The sequence below is a fragment of the Genypterus blacodes genome, unplaced genomic scaffold (assembly GCF_046128005.1).
Source record: "Genypterus blacodes isolate CSIRO-AG114 ecotype Tasmania unplaced genomic scaffold, CSIRO-AGI_Gbla_v1 ptg000348l_1, whole genome shotgun sequence".
NCBI classification, from domain to species: Eukaryota; Metazoa; Chordata; class Actinopteri; order Ophidiiformes; family Ophidiidae; genus Genypterus; species Genypterus blacodes.
This window is the reverse complement of record NW_027467132.1, coordinates 1,105,859-1,122,449: the sequence shown is the minus strand read 5'-3', so window position 1 is coordinate 1,122,449 and position 16,591 is coordinate 1,105,859. Positions and strand designations below refer to the sequence as shown.

Here is a 16,591-nt window from a genome sequence, read left to right as displayed (position 1 = left end):
ACTTCAATCACTAAGTAATATACAAATCATCAATCATGATTTATAAGGGATAATTATTGGAACTTACTTTTTGAAGACTTGGCAGTCAAATTTGGGAGTGATCAGGAATTCCATTCTAGCTTTTGTATCTTGGTGGTGGGCTCACCCTTTTGTTTATATTTGGAACACTGAGTGCACCTTGCAATGATCCAACCTGCTGAGTGACCTATATTAGTGTGGTTACACCCTGAGACAGGCCCGACTTTTGGTGACGGTGCTTATCAGGCAGACGGAGACAAAAAGAAAGATCAGCAGAGAGATGTTTTATAAAGCTATCAAGCCCCCCTGCCCACACACACACAAATACACCCTCCCCTCCCCCGTGACCTCTAGTATCATTCTATGCCGGGAAAACCACCCCCCCTGAGCTGTGTCAGAGCTGTGACACACCCTGTGATATTCAGGATTCACAATTCCTTGTAATCTGGATTCCTCGGAAAAATCTAAAGATTGCTGACTCGTTTTAGTTTTGGGCCGTCTTATTATGACCTCACTCTTCAGCCATGCAGAGTGCACGTTATCAAGGTGAGCTGATAGCAGTGTGCATGTTGTTCACGTCGTAAATCGCGGTGACTCACTGTTGGTTAAGTCACAGCGAGCATATATGTCCACATACCGAACCTACTCATTCAGTTGATAAACTCGCTTCACACTTTATTGTGGAAATGTCACCTTGGGTCATGTTTAGATATGCATTCTGCTCCCAGGTGAGGTCTGTGTGTGTGTGTGTGTGTGTGTGTGTTGGTTTGCATAAGTCTGCGAGATCCCACCAACATCTCTGCTTTATGGGCTAGTTGCCTAGACAGATCATTGACTGCTACAATGTTGACTAGGACACTTGTGAATGGATGGCAGCACTCTGGACATGGCTACCATGGTCACCCTCAAAACTAACAGAACTGGAATGTCAAGTAGTAATCCTGCTGCCCAACAGTTTGCTTAAATGTTCTTACTATTCATTTGCGGGGTGGAGATGTTGAAGCAGGTTTTCTCCTCCAGTCTGCTGAGCATTCACAGATCATGATAGATTGCCAACGAGCCGAAGGTAGAAAGGGAGTTCATGTTCCATATTTCAAACATTTGGTCAGCAAACACTTCAACCTATATACAAGTGCTATATGAAGTTTGCTCGTTATCTAACCTCTAAATTGCATAACATAACATTGGAAAGGCACATACTGCGTCTTTGTTTATCTGATAGCTGGCCAGGAGATAAGAGGGCATTTAGATAATGGAGTGGTGGTCATGGTGACTGATGGAACATGATGGGCATCGGCTGCTTTGATTGTGATCGTCTTCAGTGGTTCATATGTCTACTAGATGGTGAGATAGTGTATTAGTGCAACAATATTCTCCACATGTATTTGATATACATTTAAACTACTGTTACTCAGGTGAAGTCCAGTTGGAAATGTGTGTGCTCCATGACCTGGAGGGTTGTCAGTTCAATTCCTGACTCTGAAATGTGTTTTGTAGTGTTGTTGAGCAAGATACTGGTGCGGCTGAGGAGATATGCATGCAGCTCCACCCCCGTGTGTGTAGGAGTGTGTGTGTGTGAATGGGAGGCTTTTGAAAGAACGCTGTCCTGCTCAGGTTGTAAAACAGCATATTGATGCAAGCAAATCAGCTGCAGCACAACAAACAAATGAGAATAAGTCAGTAGAGGAAGAATCTTTCGAACACGAGTGAATGTAATGTAACAGTCTATGCATTATGTGTGGAGATCAGCGTACATTAATGCCTCTCTGTGACTTTGCAGAGCACCAGGACTCTCTCCATCAGGCGGTCCACGAGCGTCTTGGGGAGCTGCTGCGAGTTCTGAAGACCATTATCAGCAAACACCAGAGCCTCAACTCTGTGGACATACTCAGTACAGCTGGAACCGTCATCTCCAGGGTCAAAGGTGAGCAATGATGCCAAGCCCTCCCTCACACGCTCTCATACTCACAGCCTTTCTGCAAATCAAACCACCTACTCCTCCTCTTCCTCTGGTCTGTTTTCTGTCTCTGCTTAACAAATCCCCCCCTTTTCTCTTGACAGTCTCCTCTCCTGGATTTCCACTTTTACCGTGTCCCTTTCTCACAAACTCCCCCTCCCTCCCTTCTCTTTAAAAGACTAACATTGAAAGAACTTCCAAAGGAATGCCTCAGAGAGTTTTCTTTTTCGTTTAAAAGCCTTGGAGCTCTTCAGAAGTCACTCAAGTGTGTAGAATGTAACAGCGTGTGTTTGAAGCCCCATACGGAGAATACCAAAATAATATTTGGGAGTCAGATACCTGATTCAAGAAGCTGCAAAAGGCTCTTCTTTGTGCTTTGTCTCCCGCTCCTTAGGGAACTACATTGAGGAATCCTATTTGATCTCTCATTCGCTGAGATTATGATCTGGCAGGCAGGTCAATTCTTAACTTGGCTGCCACACAAGAATCCCCCGAGTATACCTCGTCTCAATTTGCATTGCAAAGAAGGGCATACAGGGGCGGCACAGTTTTTTGAAACGCTTTCTTGAACAGCAATGATGACAATGAAGTGAACAAAGGCCTGTGGCTCTGCACATGAACGTAGCTCGCTGTCACCTATTTATTGGAATGTGTCCACATGCACTTGGGTGTGTGCGCGTGTGTGTGTGCTGTAAACAATACAAGGTCTGTCTTTCGTGCAGTAACTTAACTACCTGTGTGGCATTTGAACATGTTGATGCACAATAGATACGTCTAGAGTTGGGACTTTTCTGTCAGGTTGCCTTGGAATTGACAGCTTTTGTACAGAAGCTCTTTGTTTTAGGGACTTAATGCTGCTGAATTCATGAGTGAAAGGGGAAGACTGTAAAATGTCATAATTTGAAAGGTTTGGTTTGTAACTACAATGAACCGGCCCATTTCATAACTCTGGACTGTTGTTGTTACATGCTGTAGCTACCACTAGGTGGCCAGAATTAGTCACTTCCTGACCGCCGTGTAGTGACAATGTGATGCTGTATCGGCTGTAAACTTCCACGGATATCCTTCACTATCAAAGCTCAGGACTGTGAAGGTTCCCATATGTACACTTCTGTTTTTCTGCTTTATAGGGTGGGGCATGTGATCAGGACATTGCTTATCTTGGTTCATTGTTGTTACTATAAAGACAATTGTAGCTTAAGTGTTTAGTGATTGTTTGAAAAATGAGAGAATACTACATTCCTAAGAGTAGCACTGTATCTCTCTGCTCCAACACACTCATGAACATATGAAGTCTTGTCACCTCCTCCCTCGGGTGACGCTTCATATCCACTCACATGCCTCTCTATACCTTCTCATTCGCCTTTACTGCGAGCTCACTTCCTCTCCCGTCCCAAAATCCTGTGCAGGAGTTAGCAGCTGACGAGTGTTTCGAGAGCGTTGTGGTTTTCCAGTCAAACAATGCCATTTTTCCCCGATGATGTAACTTCCATGTTGGGACCACTGGTTGGGGCCTGAGCGAGTACTGGCATTGTATTCCAGCAAGCCTCAGGATGTCCTGTTGGGGGTAGGGGTTGGACAGAAGAGGAGGAGATGTAACGGCACTACAGAGTTGAATGCTTTGAACGGTGGTGGTGGCAAGCAGGTCCCAGGGCCCAATGGACACTAGACCTCATCCAAACCCTTCTGACAGACCCCAACACTTGCCTAGCTGAGTTTTTGAAGAATCATTGGTTTGGATCATTTCCCTTTGAGCTACTCTTTTTTTTCCCTTTTTGATTAGAGGGACGTTGTATTGGACTACTGAAAGCAAAGTACCGCATCCTGTGGCATGTTGAAGGTGCTCTGCATTTATGGATTAGGATTGGACTGGAAAACTGTAGTTAAGTTACTCCTCAAGTTAGTGGCCAGTAGTGATCATTAAGAGGGATTTTCTTTCTGTTGAAGAGGATGAATTGTAATTCTAAGGTGGGTAATTGATGGTTCTACCTCTTGTATTGAAGTATACTTGCCCGTCTTTTATATCTAAACAAACTAAACCGGACTACTGAAGACCAGTTCAGTTTTTGTTAGCAATTATAGCTGTGTTCTTTGGCGTTCATTATGTGGTACACATATGGGGAAGGATTGCTTCGACAAATCAAAGTTAGGTTTAGGGATTGAAGATTGAAAATAACACAACAAAGTCATTGGTTAATCCTCAGAAAGTAGTTTGTATTCCGCTCAACGCGGGTCTCTGTACTCTAGAAATCTCCATTGTTCTGATTGAAAGGAAGGAGCGAGGAAATAATGGAAGAAGCAGAAGGGTCAGTGACATCACTGAACTGCTGCTTGGTCCTGTTTTCTAAGTATGGTTTCTCTTTGCTCAGTCAGAAGTGATTGCAGACGTATTTACTCCGGTGTTTCTCTGCCGCTCTCTCACCGCTCATCACCATGTTTAGTCTCAAAGTAGGAAACTGTCCAGATTACAGGCAGTTATCTTTGCTTGCCTTTGCTGATTTAAAGTCTTCTGGATTTGTGGAATGTCAACAGCTTTAAAGGTCTTTCTTCTTCATTCTTGGAGTACAGCATGAGTCAAACATGATGTTTGAGTGACATCCTATTACACAGGATGAGGAATCATATATGCATCATGATTACATGCTGTCCGATTCACATCAGCACATCTGGATCAGTGGTACAGGATGTATCAGATGTGTCACAGTTTCAGGGCATACAGTTTTTCACCAACGTCTTACTTAGGTTCCCTCTATCTTACTTCAACAGGAGTGAATTTTAAGGAGGTGAACGAGGAGAACAAACAAAACCTTTTTGGTGAGATCTACTCGGCTATCGACACCTTGGCATTCACCTTTGGCAATGTGTAAGTATGACGTCACTTCACTCACATACTGAACTACAACACCAGTAGAACCAAAGGGTTTTCAATAAATTGCCATGTATGTTCGCTAATCTTTGTCAATATCATTGTCTTTCAACCGTATCTGTAACCACCGATGTCTCTTCTTTCCCATTCAGAGTGTCTGACTTCCTTATGGGAGATGTAGAGAATGGATCGGTGTTGGGGCTCCCCCTAACTAAGAGAAGTAAGGTAAGACAAGTACAGCAGTTGGCCGGTGATGAAGTGATGGCGTGTGTTGTTGTGTTCCTGTTTTCTGTTTCATAACAGCATTAAAAAGGAAGTGAAGGCCCTGATTATCCTTGTTTTAAGCGTGTTGGCAGAGGGGGTCATGCCACCAGTGGGACATTTATCCTGACCATTGTCCAACCTTTTTTTTTTTCATCCCTCTATTTTTCAGTCTTTTGAGAACCTCTCCGTGGAATCTGGAGGATCCGGTCCAGAGAAAGATGATCCACCAGGTAGGACAGAGCTCTATAACACAGAACCACTGTGCTCCAGTGCTGCTCTGAAATGTGTGTGTGTGTGTGTGTGTGTGTGGCTGGAGGGAGGGGGGTAATGCTCATTCATAAAGACATTTTTTCTGCCTTATCATAATGGGTAATGGTGTTGGGTGTCTTGTCTCATGGCCATTCTATGCTGGCCTGCAGCAGTGCCTGTGGGGTTATCTGGGGCAAGAGCTCTGTCTCCATGATCAGTCACCTAGACCGCATATTAACACATGCAGCAACAATCTCCTGTCAGCCATGCTTACCCTCACAGGGTATTAGCTTATATCACCCTCCTCCTCCGTCAGAATGGGCTTTCCTCTGTGGCACGGGCAAATGATGTCAAACACATTCAGGGCATGAGTGGGTTCTAGCAGTCATGACTGAACCCTTCTTTTCTAACCTCCCCTGTGGGATTTCTGTTGCGCTCACAGGACCTTCTCCACCGGTTCGACCTGAAGAGGTGGACAGGACGCTGCAGCGACAGGACAACGGGGTGGAGTCGGCGCTGCTTTACGCAAAGGCCTGGTCCAAATATACCAAAGAGCTTCTGGCATGGGTGGAGAAGCGTCTCAATATGGGTGAGTTGTGATGTTGCATGTTGAAGTGGAGTGCAGATAAATCGACGGTAAATAAATCAGTATGTTGACAATACAGCTTAAAATGCCAACGTCAAGCATGTCAACTTTATTTTGATTGAAAGGCAGTGAGCAAATGTCAGGGTTAGAAAAATGAGTCCATTTCCTGTGATCACCCTAAACACCTGAGCTGTGCTTTAACAGTCCTGTCCTGTCCCAAGGTTGTACAATCTGTGCTGTGGAAAATGCTTTTGTTCAGTACTCTGGTTAATGAATGCTTTCAGTCTAATACTTCATCACTTGTTGAGTCAACACGGTGACACAAAGCCGTCAGTGAAGTTGTGCTGAACATTTGTTATCAGGCAAACAACCATTGTGTTTGTTCAACGCCTTCACTGTGGTTAACCTGCTGTTTACTTATGCATTACTTGGATTTGTTTCATGACTCTAGGATATACTTTGATTTGATTTACACATTTTAATTTTTTCCTTTCTGTGTAAATTGGTTTCCCCTTACAGATATCGAGTGTGCGAAGAGTTACGCCAAAATGGCCGAATCCGCAAAGACTCTTGCAAATCAACAGGTGACTGTTTCAAACGGGTTGACTTCTACATTTGCTGCTACAGCTGAGATGATTTATATTTACATGAAGGCTTTTTTTTCTCCTCCTCATTCCAGGAGTTCATGCCTTTCCGCGAGATCTACATGTCTGCTTTCAGAAACGACATTGAGTACAGCCAGCTTGTGCTTCACACCGCAGCTGTGCTCCAAGCCAACAAATTCATGCAGGTACACTTATCCAACAATGAGAGAATAGAAGTTGGTTTGGTTGTGTGAGAGACACAATGGGGCTTATAGGCTCACTGACTTAATGTGTGTGTCTTTGTGTTTGTGTTTGTGTGTGTGTGCATGATGGGTGGCGATGTGTTTTTTTTAGCCTCTCATGGCCCGAAAGAATGAGCTAGACAAACTACGAAAGGAGGTCAAGGAGCAGTGGCAGAGAGAGCTCAAGAAAATGGTAAGTTGGGTATAGTTACATACATTTTTGCACGGGGACAATGTCCATGGTTACACTGATATTTTCTGAGAACTTGACCAGAATTAAAGAATCCTGGTGTCATGTAGATGCTGTGTTTGAAATTCTAGCACTCAAGCTCTTTCCTTTGCCAAGATATGGGCTTTTCTCTAAAATTACCAATTTGGTCCATGGTTACACCGACATTTTCATCCGTGTGTGTCTCCAGAACGAGGCGGACAGCGCTCACAGGAAGGCGCGGCTGCTGCAGGCCCAGCGGCAGGAGGAGTACGAGAAAGCCAAGGTGTCCACCAGTCGGCTGGAGGAGGAGCAGATGGGCGGAGGAGGGGGAGCGGCGGTGGCCAAACAGCTAGAGAGGCGGCGCAGGCTGGAGGAGGAGGCCCTGCAGAAGGTAGAGCGTCCAGTCTGTTGTTATACGTATGGCTCCTTTAGGTCTGTCCTCCAGGATCCTGTGGGATTCGCTGGTTAACCTCAGAGTCATTACCCGATCCCATTACTCCACCCAGAGCTCATCCATAACCGCTGACAGCAGGGCCTCACAACATAGCTCCTTCAACTCTATGTCCTAACCCGCTGTAATAATGCGATCAATCAGCTGTACTGGGAATCGTTACGATTGTTCTCCCTTGTGTTTGCAGGCGGAGGAGGCAAAGGAACACTGCAAAGCCTGTCAGATTGATGTCGGGGAGAAGAGAGTGGATCTGGTTAACACCAAGAGCGTGTTCATCACTCAGATCAGGGAGATGGTCTCCCAGTGCGACCTCACTCTCAAGGCTGTGAGTCCTGTGTGTTTGGGTGCAAATATTTATTCACAGTCACGCCAAGTTCAGTGACTTTTCCACACACGTCGCTGCACTGAACCACACAGCTGTAACAGGAACTTAGTGAACCAATTTGTTCTTACCTGGAAAATTCTCTTGTTGGTTTACTTGTGTGTGTTTTGTCATCAAACTATTATTAAGCTTCAGGTGATCGACTACTTCCCTGACATTCTTGTGAATGTTGCTTCCTCAATGAAGGATCCTTAATTTGGATTGGACTTTTACATTTTTTCAGTTGCAAAATAGAACAAATCTAAACACAATCCTCTTTTACCCTCTTATTTCGTAAAAGTTCTATTGAAAAGTGCTGTAAATTCCACAAAGACGGTCTGCGGTGTTTCTTAAAGCAGTCAAACAAGATGAGGATTTGCCAAATGCGCTCAGACAATGTTGTCATTGTTATTGCTGACAAAACTGTCTCTGTCTCACTGCAGGTGACAGTCAATTGGTTCCAGCTGCAGCAGGCCCAGGTTGTGTCTCTGCCTGTCAACCACCAGAGTCTGTGTGAGAACGCCAAGCTGTACGAGCCGGGCCAGCGCTATATCGACTTCGTCAGGAGTTTGCCCTCCAACGGGCCTCGTGTGGAGTCCCACTCCTTTGATTCAGGCGTCACTCAGAACACAGGGTGAGACATACACACACACACAGCTGCTGTAGGAGGCCATCCAGCTTCCAAAATAGTTCCCACAATCCATTCTGAACTTTAAACGGGTAGAATGATTTCCCCTACAGAGAAAACAAGCTACAACCCTGGCAGAATGAGAGTTTGACAGTCCAGAGCAGGGCCTTTATCACACCATGTCGCAGGTCTCTGTAGTTCTGCTGTAGCTGCTGAAAGCTGATCCTTAACTGGAGGGGAATGTGCCTAAATTTAACAACAACACTTATCTGTGTTTGTGTTTACTTTGTGAGATTTTTATCAAGGAAATGACTGAGTTATTTTGGTGAGGAGGCTGCACTGGTGGCTCTCAGTTTCATGATCCTCCAGGGAGCAAGTTAGAATATAATACAAGGAAATAAAGTATTCAAATGTGAAAGGAGATAAGATTGAGTATTCCCCGCATCTCCCCGTGTTATGTGCAGGCAAATTCAGATCTAAATCAACAAGTTCAGTCAAACACATTTAAAAATAAACACTATTGAGCTGTATTGTGAATATATATAACATTTCTCCTAGAGTTAAAGTTGGTTTGAATGCCCATATAGTTCAGTAAGTGGTTGTGAATGTAACTACAGTGGTGTCTGGTACTGTAGAACTCCCCAGTGGGAATGGAGTGACGGAGTGAGAGAGCTTGTTTTGGAAAGTGTGAAACAATTGAGCCGGCCAGGCCTTCCTGCGGAAACGACCACGGTCACGGGAGAGATGAGCCGGGGCAGTGGGCTTTACCGCTGATTCACTCAAACGCTCTTAAACAGACCCGCTCCCCAACTCCCATTCATCATTTGGTTTGATCTCCACTATAACCCGGTGGTCATTCTGTATTTCTCCTTTTTTTAAATGGCCAATTACTCTGAAAGCTGTGGTTTCAAAAAAGTCTGTTTCCTTTCCAGATATTTTTGTTGACACAGAGTTCTGTTTTTCTCTCTCCCTCCCTCTCTCATCCACACACGTACACCAAACACAGGGACATGAGAGAGACCTTTGTTCTTGCTGTTTTCTCCCCCTTCCTCCCCAGTAACCCTGATTTCTCTGATCAAAAGCCTGAAGTTTGGGAGAAAGGAAATGAAACGTACACAAACACTCACGTGCCTGCAGGAGCTTAAATATAGCCCGCTGACCTACATATCCAGGGACGTTTGGGAGGTCCAAAGAGTTGATCACCATTGAGTTCCAATCAGCCTTTGTCTTTGTCATTTAGGTCGGGCCGCTCTTATTCTTAAAGGAGTGTTTGGGGTTCCTGTCGTTAATGATTAAATTAACAAACGCACCCCTGTGACTTCACTGCTCTCACCTGGGCATTAGGCTACAACACAGAACTTAGAAACACAGTTTAGGGTTGTTATTTGTTTCCATGCTGACTCACTTTAGTCCCATTCTGCCATCATTTCCTCACGTCACAGCCTCCACATCATTAAACTGTGTAATATTTTTCTCCGCAGGATGATTTTCACAAAGCGCTTGCTCAGTGGCAGCCACTCGTCCCACAGTAACCTATCACAGACGTCCGTGACCTCTGACATCATCGGTGTGGACGAAGCGGAAAGTCCCCTCAGTGCTCGGCCTCCTAAGATCTCAGAGACGCGCTCCAACAGTACCACTGACAACCAAAGTACGCAAGGTTTACCATCATATCCTGATTCTAGAATCATCCGTGAACAAGTAGCCAAGTTTTAAAGCAATGTTGTAAAATGTGTGTGTATCATCATTTTACCATAGTTTAACATAAGAATACCTGGCACACTAAATGCTGGAGGCACAGTGAAGTATGCAAATGAACACAGACAATAGACTCCGGCATAGGAATGTAGATTTAGACTGCGACACTTTTGCTGGCTTTGTTTGACTTGCACATTCAAGTTGCATCCACTCAGATCTTTTCAGGCAAACGCATCGGTCGTTATTTCTGCCTTTACCTGAACAGATCGGCATTAGCAAGGGTGATGAGTGGCCTTTACACTGGGCCTGTGTGGGGGTTTGAGAGAGGGAGAGAGAGAGAGAGTGAGAGGCCAATTGCTCTGATGGAATTATAGGAAATCACAAAATGTCTTAAACTATTTGATGAGATCATTAAAAGACTTTTGAATTGAATTAAGCAGCGCTGTCCTTCACTGGTCACTGTGAAAGTTAACAAACATGTTTTCATTCATCCAGCTCTTCGGTCTCCGGCCCCATTCCGTCCCTGGGCTTCCAATAACCAAGGTGGAGGGATGTGCAGTGATTCAGAAAGTGCCGGAGGAAGCAGTGAGTCACGATCTATGGACTCACCCACTGCAAGCCCAGGTACGGCCTTCACACTCCCATCATTATTTCAGCAGTCCAGTACTCCCTCTGACTTTGTTTATGTCAAGCCAATCATTCAGTTTGACCTCCAAAGCGCTCTATTCTTGCGTAATGATCTATTTTGTTGTTTTCCTGTCTTTCTTGCCAAAGTGAAAGCATTGATATGTTTTATGAATGATTTGGTGTTGTTGCTGTTTCTACATTTGAACAATAAATCCCATTTAATTGCTGCAAAACGTATCAACCAGCCAACTCATGCCAGCCGCCCCTCACATGGACTCATTTCCCTCCTTGCATCTGGTAGAAGCTGCAAATGACAATGAACTCTTGAACTTGAGCTTGAACAGAGGTCAAAACAAACTTGCTTAGTTTCACCCACTCCTTTCTCCAAAAGTGGCATCAGAATTCCCGTCTGTCAGTCATATGTCATTGGTAAAGCATCAACTGTTGAGGCGGCACCAGAGCTGATCCCTGATGAGTCCACACTCGGCTTATCGTCAGCAGATCACTGTAAAGGGGCTGCCGGGGATCACTGATTAGTAAATGGAGGTGTGAATCGTTTGCGATCCCCTGCTGGGAGTCGACCGCCACCCCCTTTTCTCCCGGCTGTATTTAACCCCCAGAAAGTCTCCGCTTGCCAGTGTGACGTGAGCAGACCTCTGTGGCTTTGGAGATGTGGGCTTATTTTTGTGTTGTGCCATACTGCACAGGAGACTTCAAGAGGAGATTACCCAGAACGCCCTCCACCGGCACCATGTCGTCTGCTGATGACCTGGACGAGCGAGAGCCTCCTTCTCCCTCTGATAACGGTGAGTCCTTTGAAATAGCTGGATTTGAAACACTTAAACAATGCTATAATCTGTTTTTAAGTGCTAAATCAGTCTTTCGTTCTCTCTTGCCTTCTTGTTTTCACTCCTCAGGTATAAGTGACATAGTGATAGAGACAGCCAGCTCCCCAGGCCCCTTCAGGAACACCCAGATGTCCAAAGCAGCTCAGACCCACAGGCTGAGGAAGCTCCGGGCGCCCTCCAAGTGCCGGGAGTGTGACGGTCTGGTGGTGTTTCATGGAGCGGAGTGTGAGGAGGTAAGCCTGTTTTTAAAACGTCTAATGGAACAAAACCAAACCAAACACCATCTCCACTTTGTTGAGGATTTTAAAGTTTTAGATCTTCATACCCAATATTTCACAACGGCTTCTTTATCAATAACTGTCAAGACAATCAGGCACAAACAGAAGATAAAGACCACCTCTGGTGTCTTTTAAATGTTGAAACTGGCCATAAGCCCTCCGGGACTAAATCCACAAATGGCTCTCACTCAGGAACAGCCAGTGGAAACTAGAGACCTTTTGTATTCAGAGGAGTCAATCCACCCCTCTGCTTATTTTAGATTCAGTTTCATTCCATATTTATTGGACACACTGAGCAGCAAAGCTTGGTTATGTAACACTGGTAGACTCTCTGTCAAGCGTGCAGTAACAAGTGACTTCATGACGTCACCGTGTCAGGGTTAAGTGTATTTGTGTGTATTGCCATAACGATACAGCTACACCTGAACACCACAGATAAAATGATGATTCCCAGGTAACATGAATGTTTTACTGTGCTTATGTTTCCTCCCCTGGCTGCATCTTAGTGCGTCCATAAATTAATTCTTCATCGTAGCTGCTGTTAGCCTCTGAGGTCTGTGTGAAGTTGAACCTGTGCCTAACATAAGATATCTACATGTGTGCAGTGTTCGCTGGCCTGCCATAAGAAATGTCTGGAGACGCTGGCCATCCAGTGCGGCCATAAGAAGCTGCTGGGGAGGCTCCACCTGTTTGGCATCGAGTTCACACAGGTGGCGAGGAACAGCCCGGACGGCATCCCCTTCATCATACGCAGGTGCACATCGGAGATAGAGAACCGAGCGCTCAACCTTAAGGTATTTACACAGAATACAAGAAGAATACAACTGGTAGCCTGTGTCTCCTTTGATCCAAATCTTAGTCTGTGCTTCTCTGTTAACTCCTTTTGTTCTCGATGCTGTACAGGGGATCTACCGCGTAAACAGTGCCAAGTCCAGAGTAGAGAAGCTGTGCCAAGCGTTTGAGAACGGAAAGGACCTGGTGGAACTCTCTGAGCTCTATCCCCACGACATCAGCAACGTCCTCAAGCTCTACCTGAGACAGGTGGGCTTTGTTTAGAGACAATGGCTCATGACCTAGGCTGCAGCTTTGGGTTATTTTTGCTCTGCAGGGCTTCAGCTAGTGTTTGTTTTGCTTATTCTCAGTCCATATCTTCCACCTCTTGTTCCATTGCGGGATATTTTGGTCGTCTCTGTTTATTATTATCGTCCTTGTTTCATTTGTTTTTTCTCCTCCGTTCTTTTTCTTGGCAGCTCCCCGAGCCGCTCATCCTGTTCCGCTACTATAACGACATCATCAGTTTGGCCAAGGAAAGCCAGAGTATCATCGTGGCGGAAGTGGAGGCGTCCCGGCTCAGTCCCAACCCGATAACCCCCGCCCAGGTCGGCGTGCCGCTCAACCGCGTCCTCTTCAAGATCAAAGATCTGCTGAGGCAACTGCCAGCCGCTCATTACAAGACCCTGCAGTTCCTCATAGAGCATCTGCACAGGTGGGTTCAAGTCCTGAGACAGATGGACCACAAAACGGTTTAGATTCATGTCTATACTCTATGATTGAGCTTCCATAGTCATCCCTTCCTCTTCCTCGCCTCTCTCCAGGGTGTCGCAGCGATCCGAGGAGAACAAGATGACGGCCAGTAACTTGGGGATCATCTTCGGCCCGACTCTGATCAAGCCCAAGCAGGCGGACGCCGAAGTTTCCCTTTCGTCTCTGGTGGATTATCCCTATCAAGCCCTCATTGTGGAACTCCTGGTCAGACATTATGAGATGGTGTTCGACACCGCCCTCAGTCCCCTAGGTAGCAGCTCACCCACTGGGATGGGTGCCCAGACCCATCATCACTCTCGCCTCACACACCAGGAGAAGGAGGAGCAGCTGAGCAGGCATTCCCACTCACTAGGAGACATCAAAGAGGTGAGGAGAGAGAGAGAGAATGGAAAAGGTCTATTCTCTAAAAGCCCTTTGCTTTGGTAATGAATTCTGTTCTGTCTGTCCTCATCATACTAACATCCTGTCTTTGTATCACAGCAGAGCTCTAAGGTGTTTACCAGGTATTCCTCCATCATTCCTTCTTCCCACTTAATGGCTGAGGTTCAGGGGAGCACGCCAAGCTTCGATGGAAGTGACTTTGAAGCTGGTCAGTATTCTTGCAAAGTTTTAAACATTTGGTGCCAGATCTAAACAATGTCACAGTCCATATAAGCTTTGTATTTATATCTAACACATTGTAAATGTCTCTGTTTCTAGTTGACGATGTGGATTCAGAGACCTTCAGTAGCCTTTTGTCAACCAGTGTCCCTGAGGTCCAGAGACCTATGGAGAGAGACGCCGGTCATCCCCATCATGTGTCCAGGGTCCATCTCCGACAGCCTCGCAGCAAACTCTCCTCCCGGCCGGTCAGCCTGCCGACCCAACGGCTCACCAACAGAAACAAAGTAGACGAGAACAACGCCAGAAACAGCAACGATCAGGGCGACGGGAAAGGAGGGGGTTGCGACCAGCCCATCGAAGAAGTGGACGAATCTGTAAAAATAAAGTCGCGAGCCGGCGGGCATCACGGGAGTACGTTCATCGACACCCAAACTCTACGCAGGACGTGGGACAAACAGTACAAACATCACAGTGTTTCCCCCAGGACTGTCCGGCTCGTGGCCAGCTCATCAATAGACAGTCCGGATGAATCCAGTGACTTATCCGCTTCTTTGCCAGCGTCCCCGTCTACCGTCTCTTTCGGCTCAGCGGGGAGCCCGACTACCGCCATCTATCCCAACAAACCTTTCACCATTGCTGTGCGGCCCAGCAGGACTTTGAGAAGGGAGGACAATATCACAAAGTTCAGCCCGGTCGCAACCGTTTTCAGGGCTCCCAGGACTCTGCAGCCTCCACCCGGAACCTTCTACAAGCCCCCATCAGGGAGCAAAGCCAAGGCGCTGGAGAACTCTGTATTAGCCAACAGCGCCGAGGAAGAAGATGAAGAGGAGGAGGAGGAGGACGACGAGGAGGACGAGGAGCTGGGAATAGAGTTGGAGGTGTCTGTGGACGAGCCCCTGGAGGAGGACATGGAGGCAGAGCGGGCGGCCATGTCCCAGTCCCCCAGCTCCAGCCCCGAAGAGCTCGGCCCCAACCAGGCCAAACCGGTTTTCCCCAGACTAAGACCCAGACGCCTCCAAGAGGTGGAACACAGAGAGGCTCATTTTGTGTGAGAGTCACCATCTAAACACGGCGATCAAATGTGAATATGTGCCATACTGTATTAGCGAAAGAGTAACGAACATCTGCACGGACAAAGACAGATACCAGATGTTCTATGATGGTGGAACTTGTGTGTACAGAGGTGATGAACCATTGGTCCCGCTGAGACCAACAGGATGCACTTAAGACGCTGTAGAACTATAACACGCTTCTTCTTCTTCTCTTTCAAACCAATATTTCATTTCCCATCTTTTTCCTCACTCGGCTCCAATATTCCTCGGCCTCCTGTCAGAATATTTATAAGCTGTGCAATCGCATTCTATTTGAGTAACGTGTATAAAGTTTTTACAGGCTCTCTCTATCTATGTATGTTTATATACCAAAAACTATGATTGGATTGTTACATTAGTGCATGTAGCCACTACACTGAAGCAGACATTAATCCTCTCTCATAGCTACGTTTCTGCCTGCTGTTACATTTATGATTCATATGTTTTATAAAGCTATATAATGACTTTTGTTACATGCCACACACCGGCCTCTCTGTGTCGACACTCGGTGATGTAATGAGGCACCAGTTGCAAAGGGTAAACAGTACACACACACCTACAGTACAGCCACTTGTTTTTTATACGATTGAACTGTTCATTGTTTCAACTTTAAACTGATCTGAAAAAAGCTTTTAGAAATGCAATCATGGCAATCCCCTTCTTCTGTTTTTCATGCGATCACCCTTTAAATGTCTCCATAGCCAAAGCAGTTGTCTTGTTCTTCAAAGTGAAAGTACTTTTGTTTTTAACCTAAACCTTACATGTTCAGTGTAAGTAATAGTAAGTGCATCATTTATTTAAATGGTATCGCTTTTTCATGGGAATCTGCAAGGTTGACAGAATGTTTAAAGGTTCAGTGTAAAACAACGACAGGTACATGAAAACCAACACCCTTTTGTAACTTATTAAAATGTATTTGACAGCTTCGGATCATGATGGCTTCTCTTTATTCTTCTTTTTAAAGCTTAAATGCCTTTTTTCAGCAGCAGACTCTTCAAAATCCAGCAGCCCAAACTGTATTCAATCACACATTTATGCTTAAACAGTGTTTGGATTATGTAATGTAAGCCTGTCGGTTGGGTCATGTAGGTTTATAGAAATAGACGTGAGGTGTTAGCAGTCTCCCAACACAGAGAGAAAGAAGATTAAATCAATCTGCTTAACGATTCACAAGGTCTGGGAAGTAGCTGTGTTAGCAACCCTGTGGATCACTCGGTACAATAGTCGGTGTTATGCTGTGTTCAGGTGGCAAGCCACAGCACAAGTATTCTTTAGAGGTAAGTGACATGTTGTGTTGTTATTTAAAGCCATAACCGATAGCTGCTGTGGTTTCTAGCTAACATTTTAATTCAGAAAGAGCTAGAATTTGGTCTTGTGAATGTTGTTGCTATATGAACAGTACTGTGCTGTAGGGAATGAAATCAAACCATAAAACTTTGGATACACATTTCTGAGCTGTTATGTTAAGTGCTATGACTAGAATA

The 16,591-nt window shown here is 45.5% G+C and overlaps 1 protein-coding gene across 2 annotated transcripts in view; it reads left to right on the top strand.

Annotated features, from left to right (window-relative positions):
• Positions 1 to 16,032, top strand: part of arhgap29a (Rho GTPase activating protein 29a) — a 30,484-nt gene extending 14,452 nt beyond the window's left edge. The window contains exons 3-23 of one of the 2 annotated variants that reach the window (XM_076138020.1): positions 1,799 to 1,942; positions 4,742 to 4,838; positions 4,994 to 5,066; positions 5,275 to 5,335; positions 5,797 to 5,943; positions 6,460 to 6,524; positions 6,620 to 6,730; positions 6,879 to 6,959; positions 7,186 to 7,368; positions 7,616 to 7,753; positions 8,233 to 8,423; positions 9,899 to 10,068; positions 10,611 to 10,739; positions 11,450 to 11,548; positions 11,660 to 11,823; positions 12,474 to 12,662; positions 12,772 to 12,909; positions 13,119 to 13,354; positions 13,464 to 13,779; positions 13,894 to 14,002; positions 14,113 to 16,032. In XM_076138020.1, coding sequence (XP_075994135.1) covers positions 1,799 to 1,942; positions 4,742 to 4,838; positions 4,994 to 5,066; positions 5,275 to 5,335; positions 5,797 to 5,943; positions 6,460 to 6,524; positions 6,620 to 6,730; positions 6,879 to 6,959; positions 7,186 to 7,368; positions 7,616 to 7,753; positions 8,233 to 8,423; positions 9,899 to 10,068; positions 10,611 to 10,739; positions 11,450 to 11,548; positions 11,660 to 11,823; positions 12,474 to 12,662; positions 12,772 to 12,909; positions 13,119 to 13,354; positions 13,464 to 13,779; positions 13,894 to 14,002; positions 14,113 to 15,068 — 3,797 coding nt within the window. In that variant the 3' untranslated portion in view covers positions 15,069 to 16,032. Of the gene's footprint in view, positions 1 to 1,798; positions 1,943 to 3,590; positions 3,944 to 4,741; positions 4,839 to 4,993; positions 5,067 to 5,274; positions 5,336 to 5,796; positions 5,944 to 6,459; positions 6,525 to 6,619; positions 6,731 to 6,878; positions 6,960 to 7,185; positions 7,369 to 7,615; positions 7,754 to 8,232; positions 8,424 to 9,898; positions 10,069 to 10,610; positions 10,740 to 11,449; positions 11,549 to 11,659; positions 11,824 to 12,473; positions 12,663 to 12,771; positions 12,910 to 13,118; positions 13,355 to 13,463; positions 13,780 to 13,893; positions 14,003 to 14,112 lie in introns of those variants that run through there. The other variant, XM_076138021.1, reaches the window with a different exon arrangement.
• Positions 16,033 to 16,591: the final 559 nt, after the last annotated feature.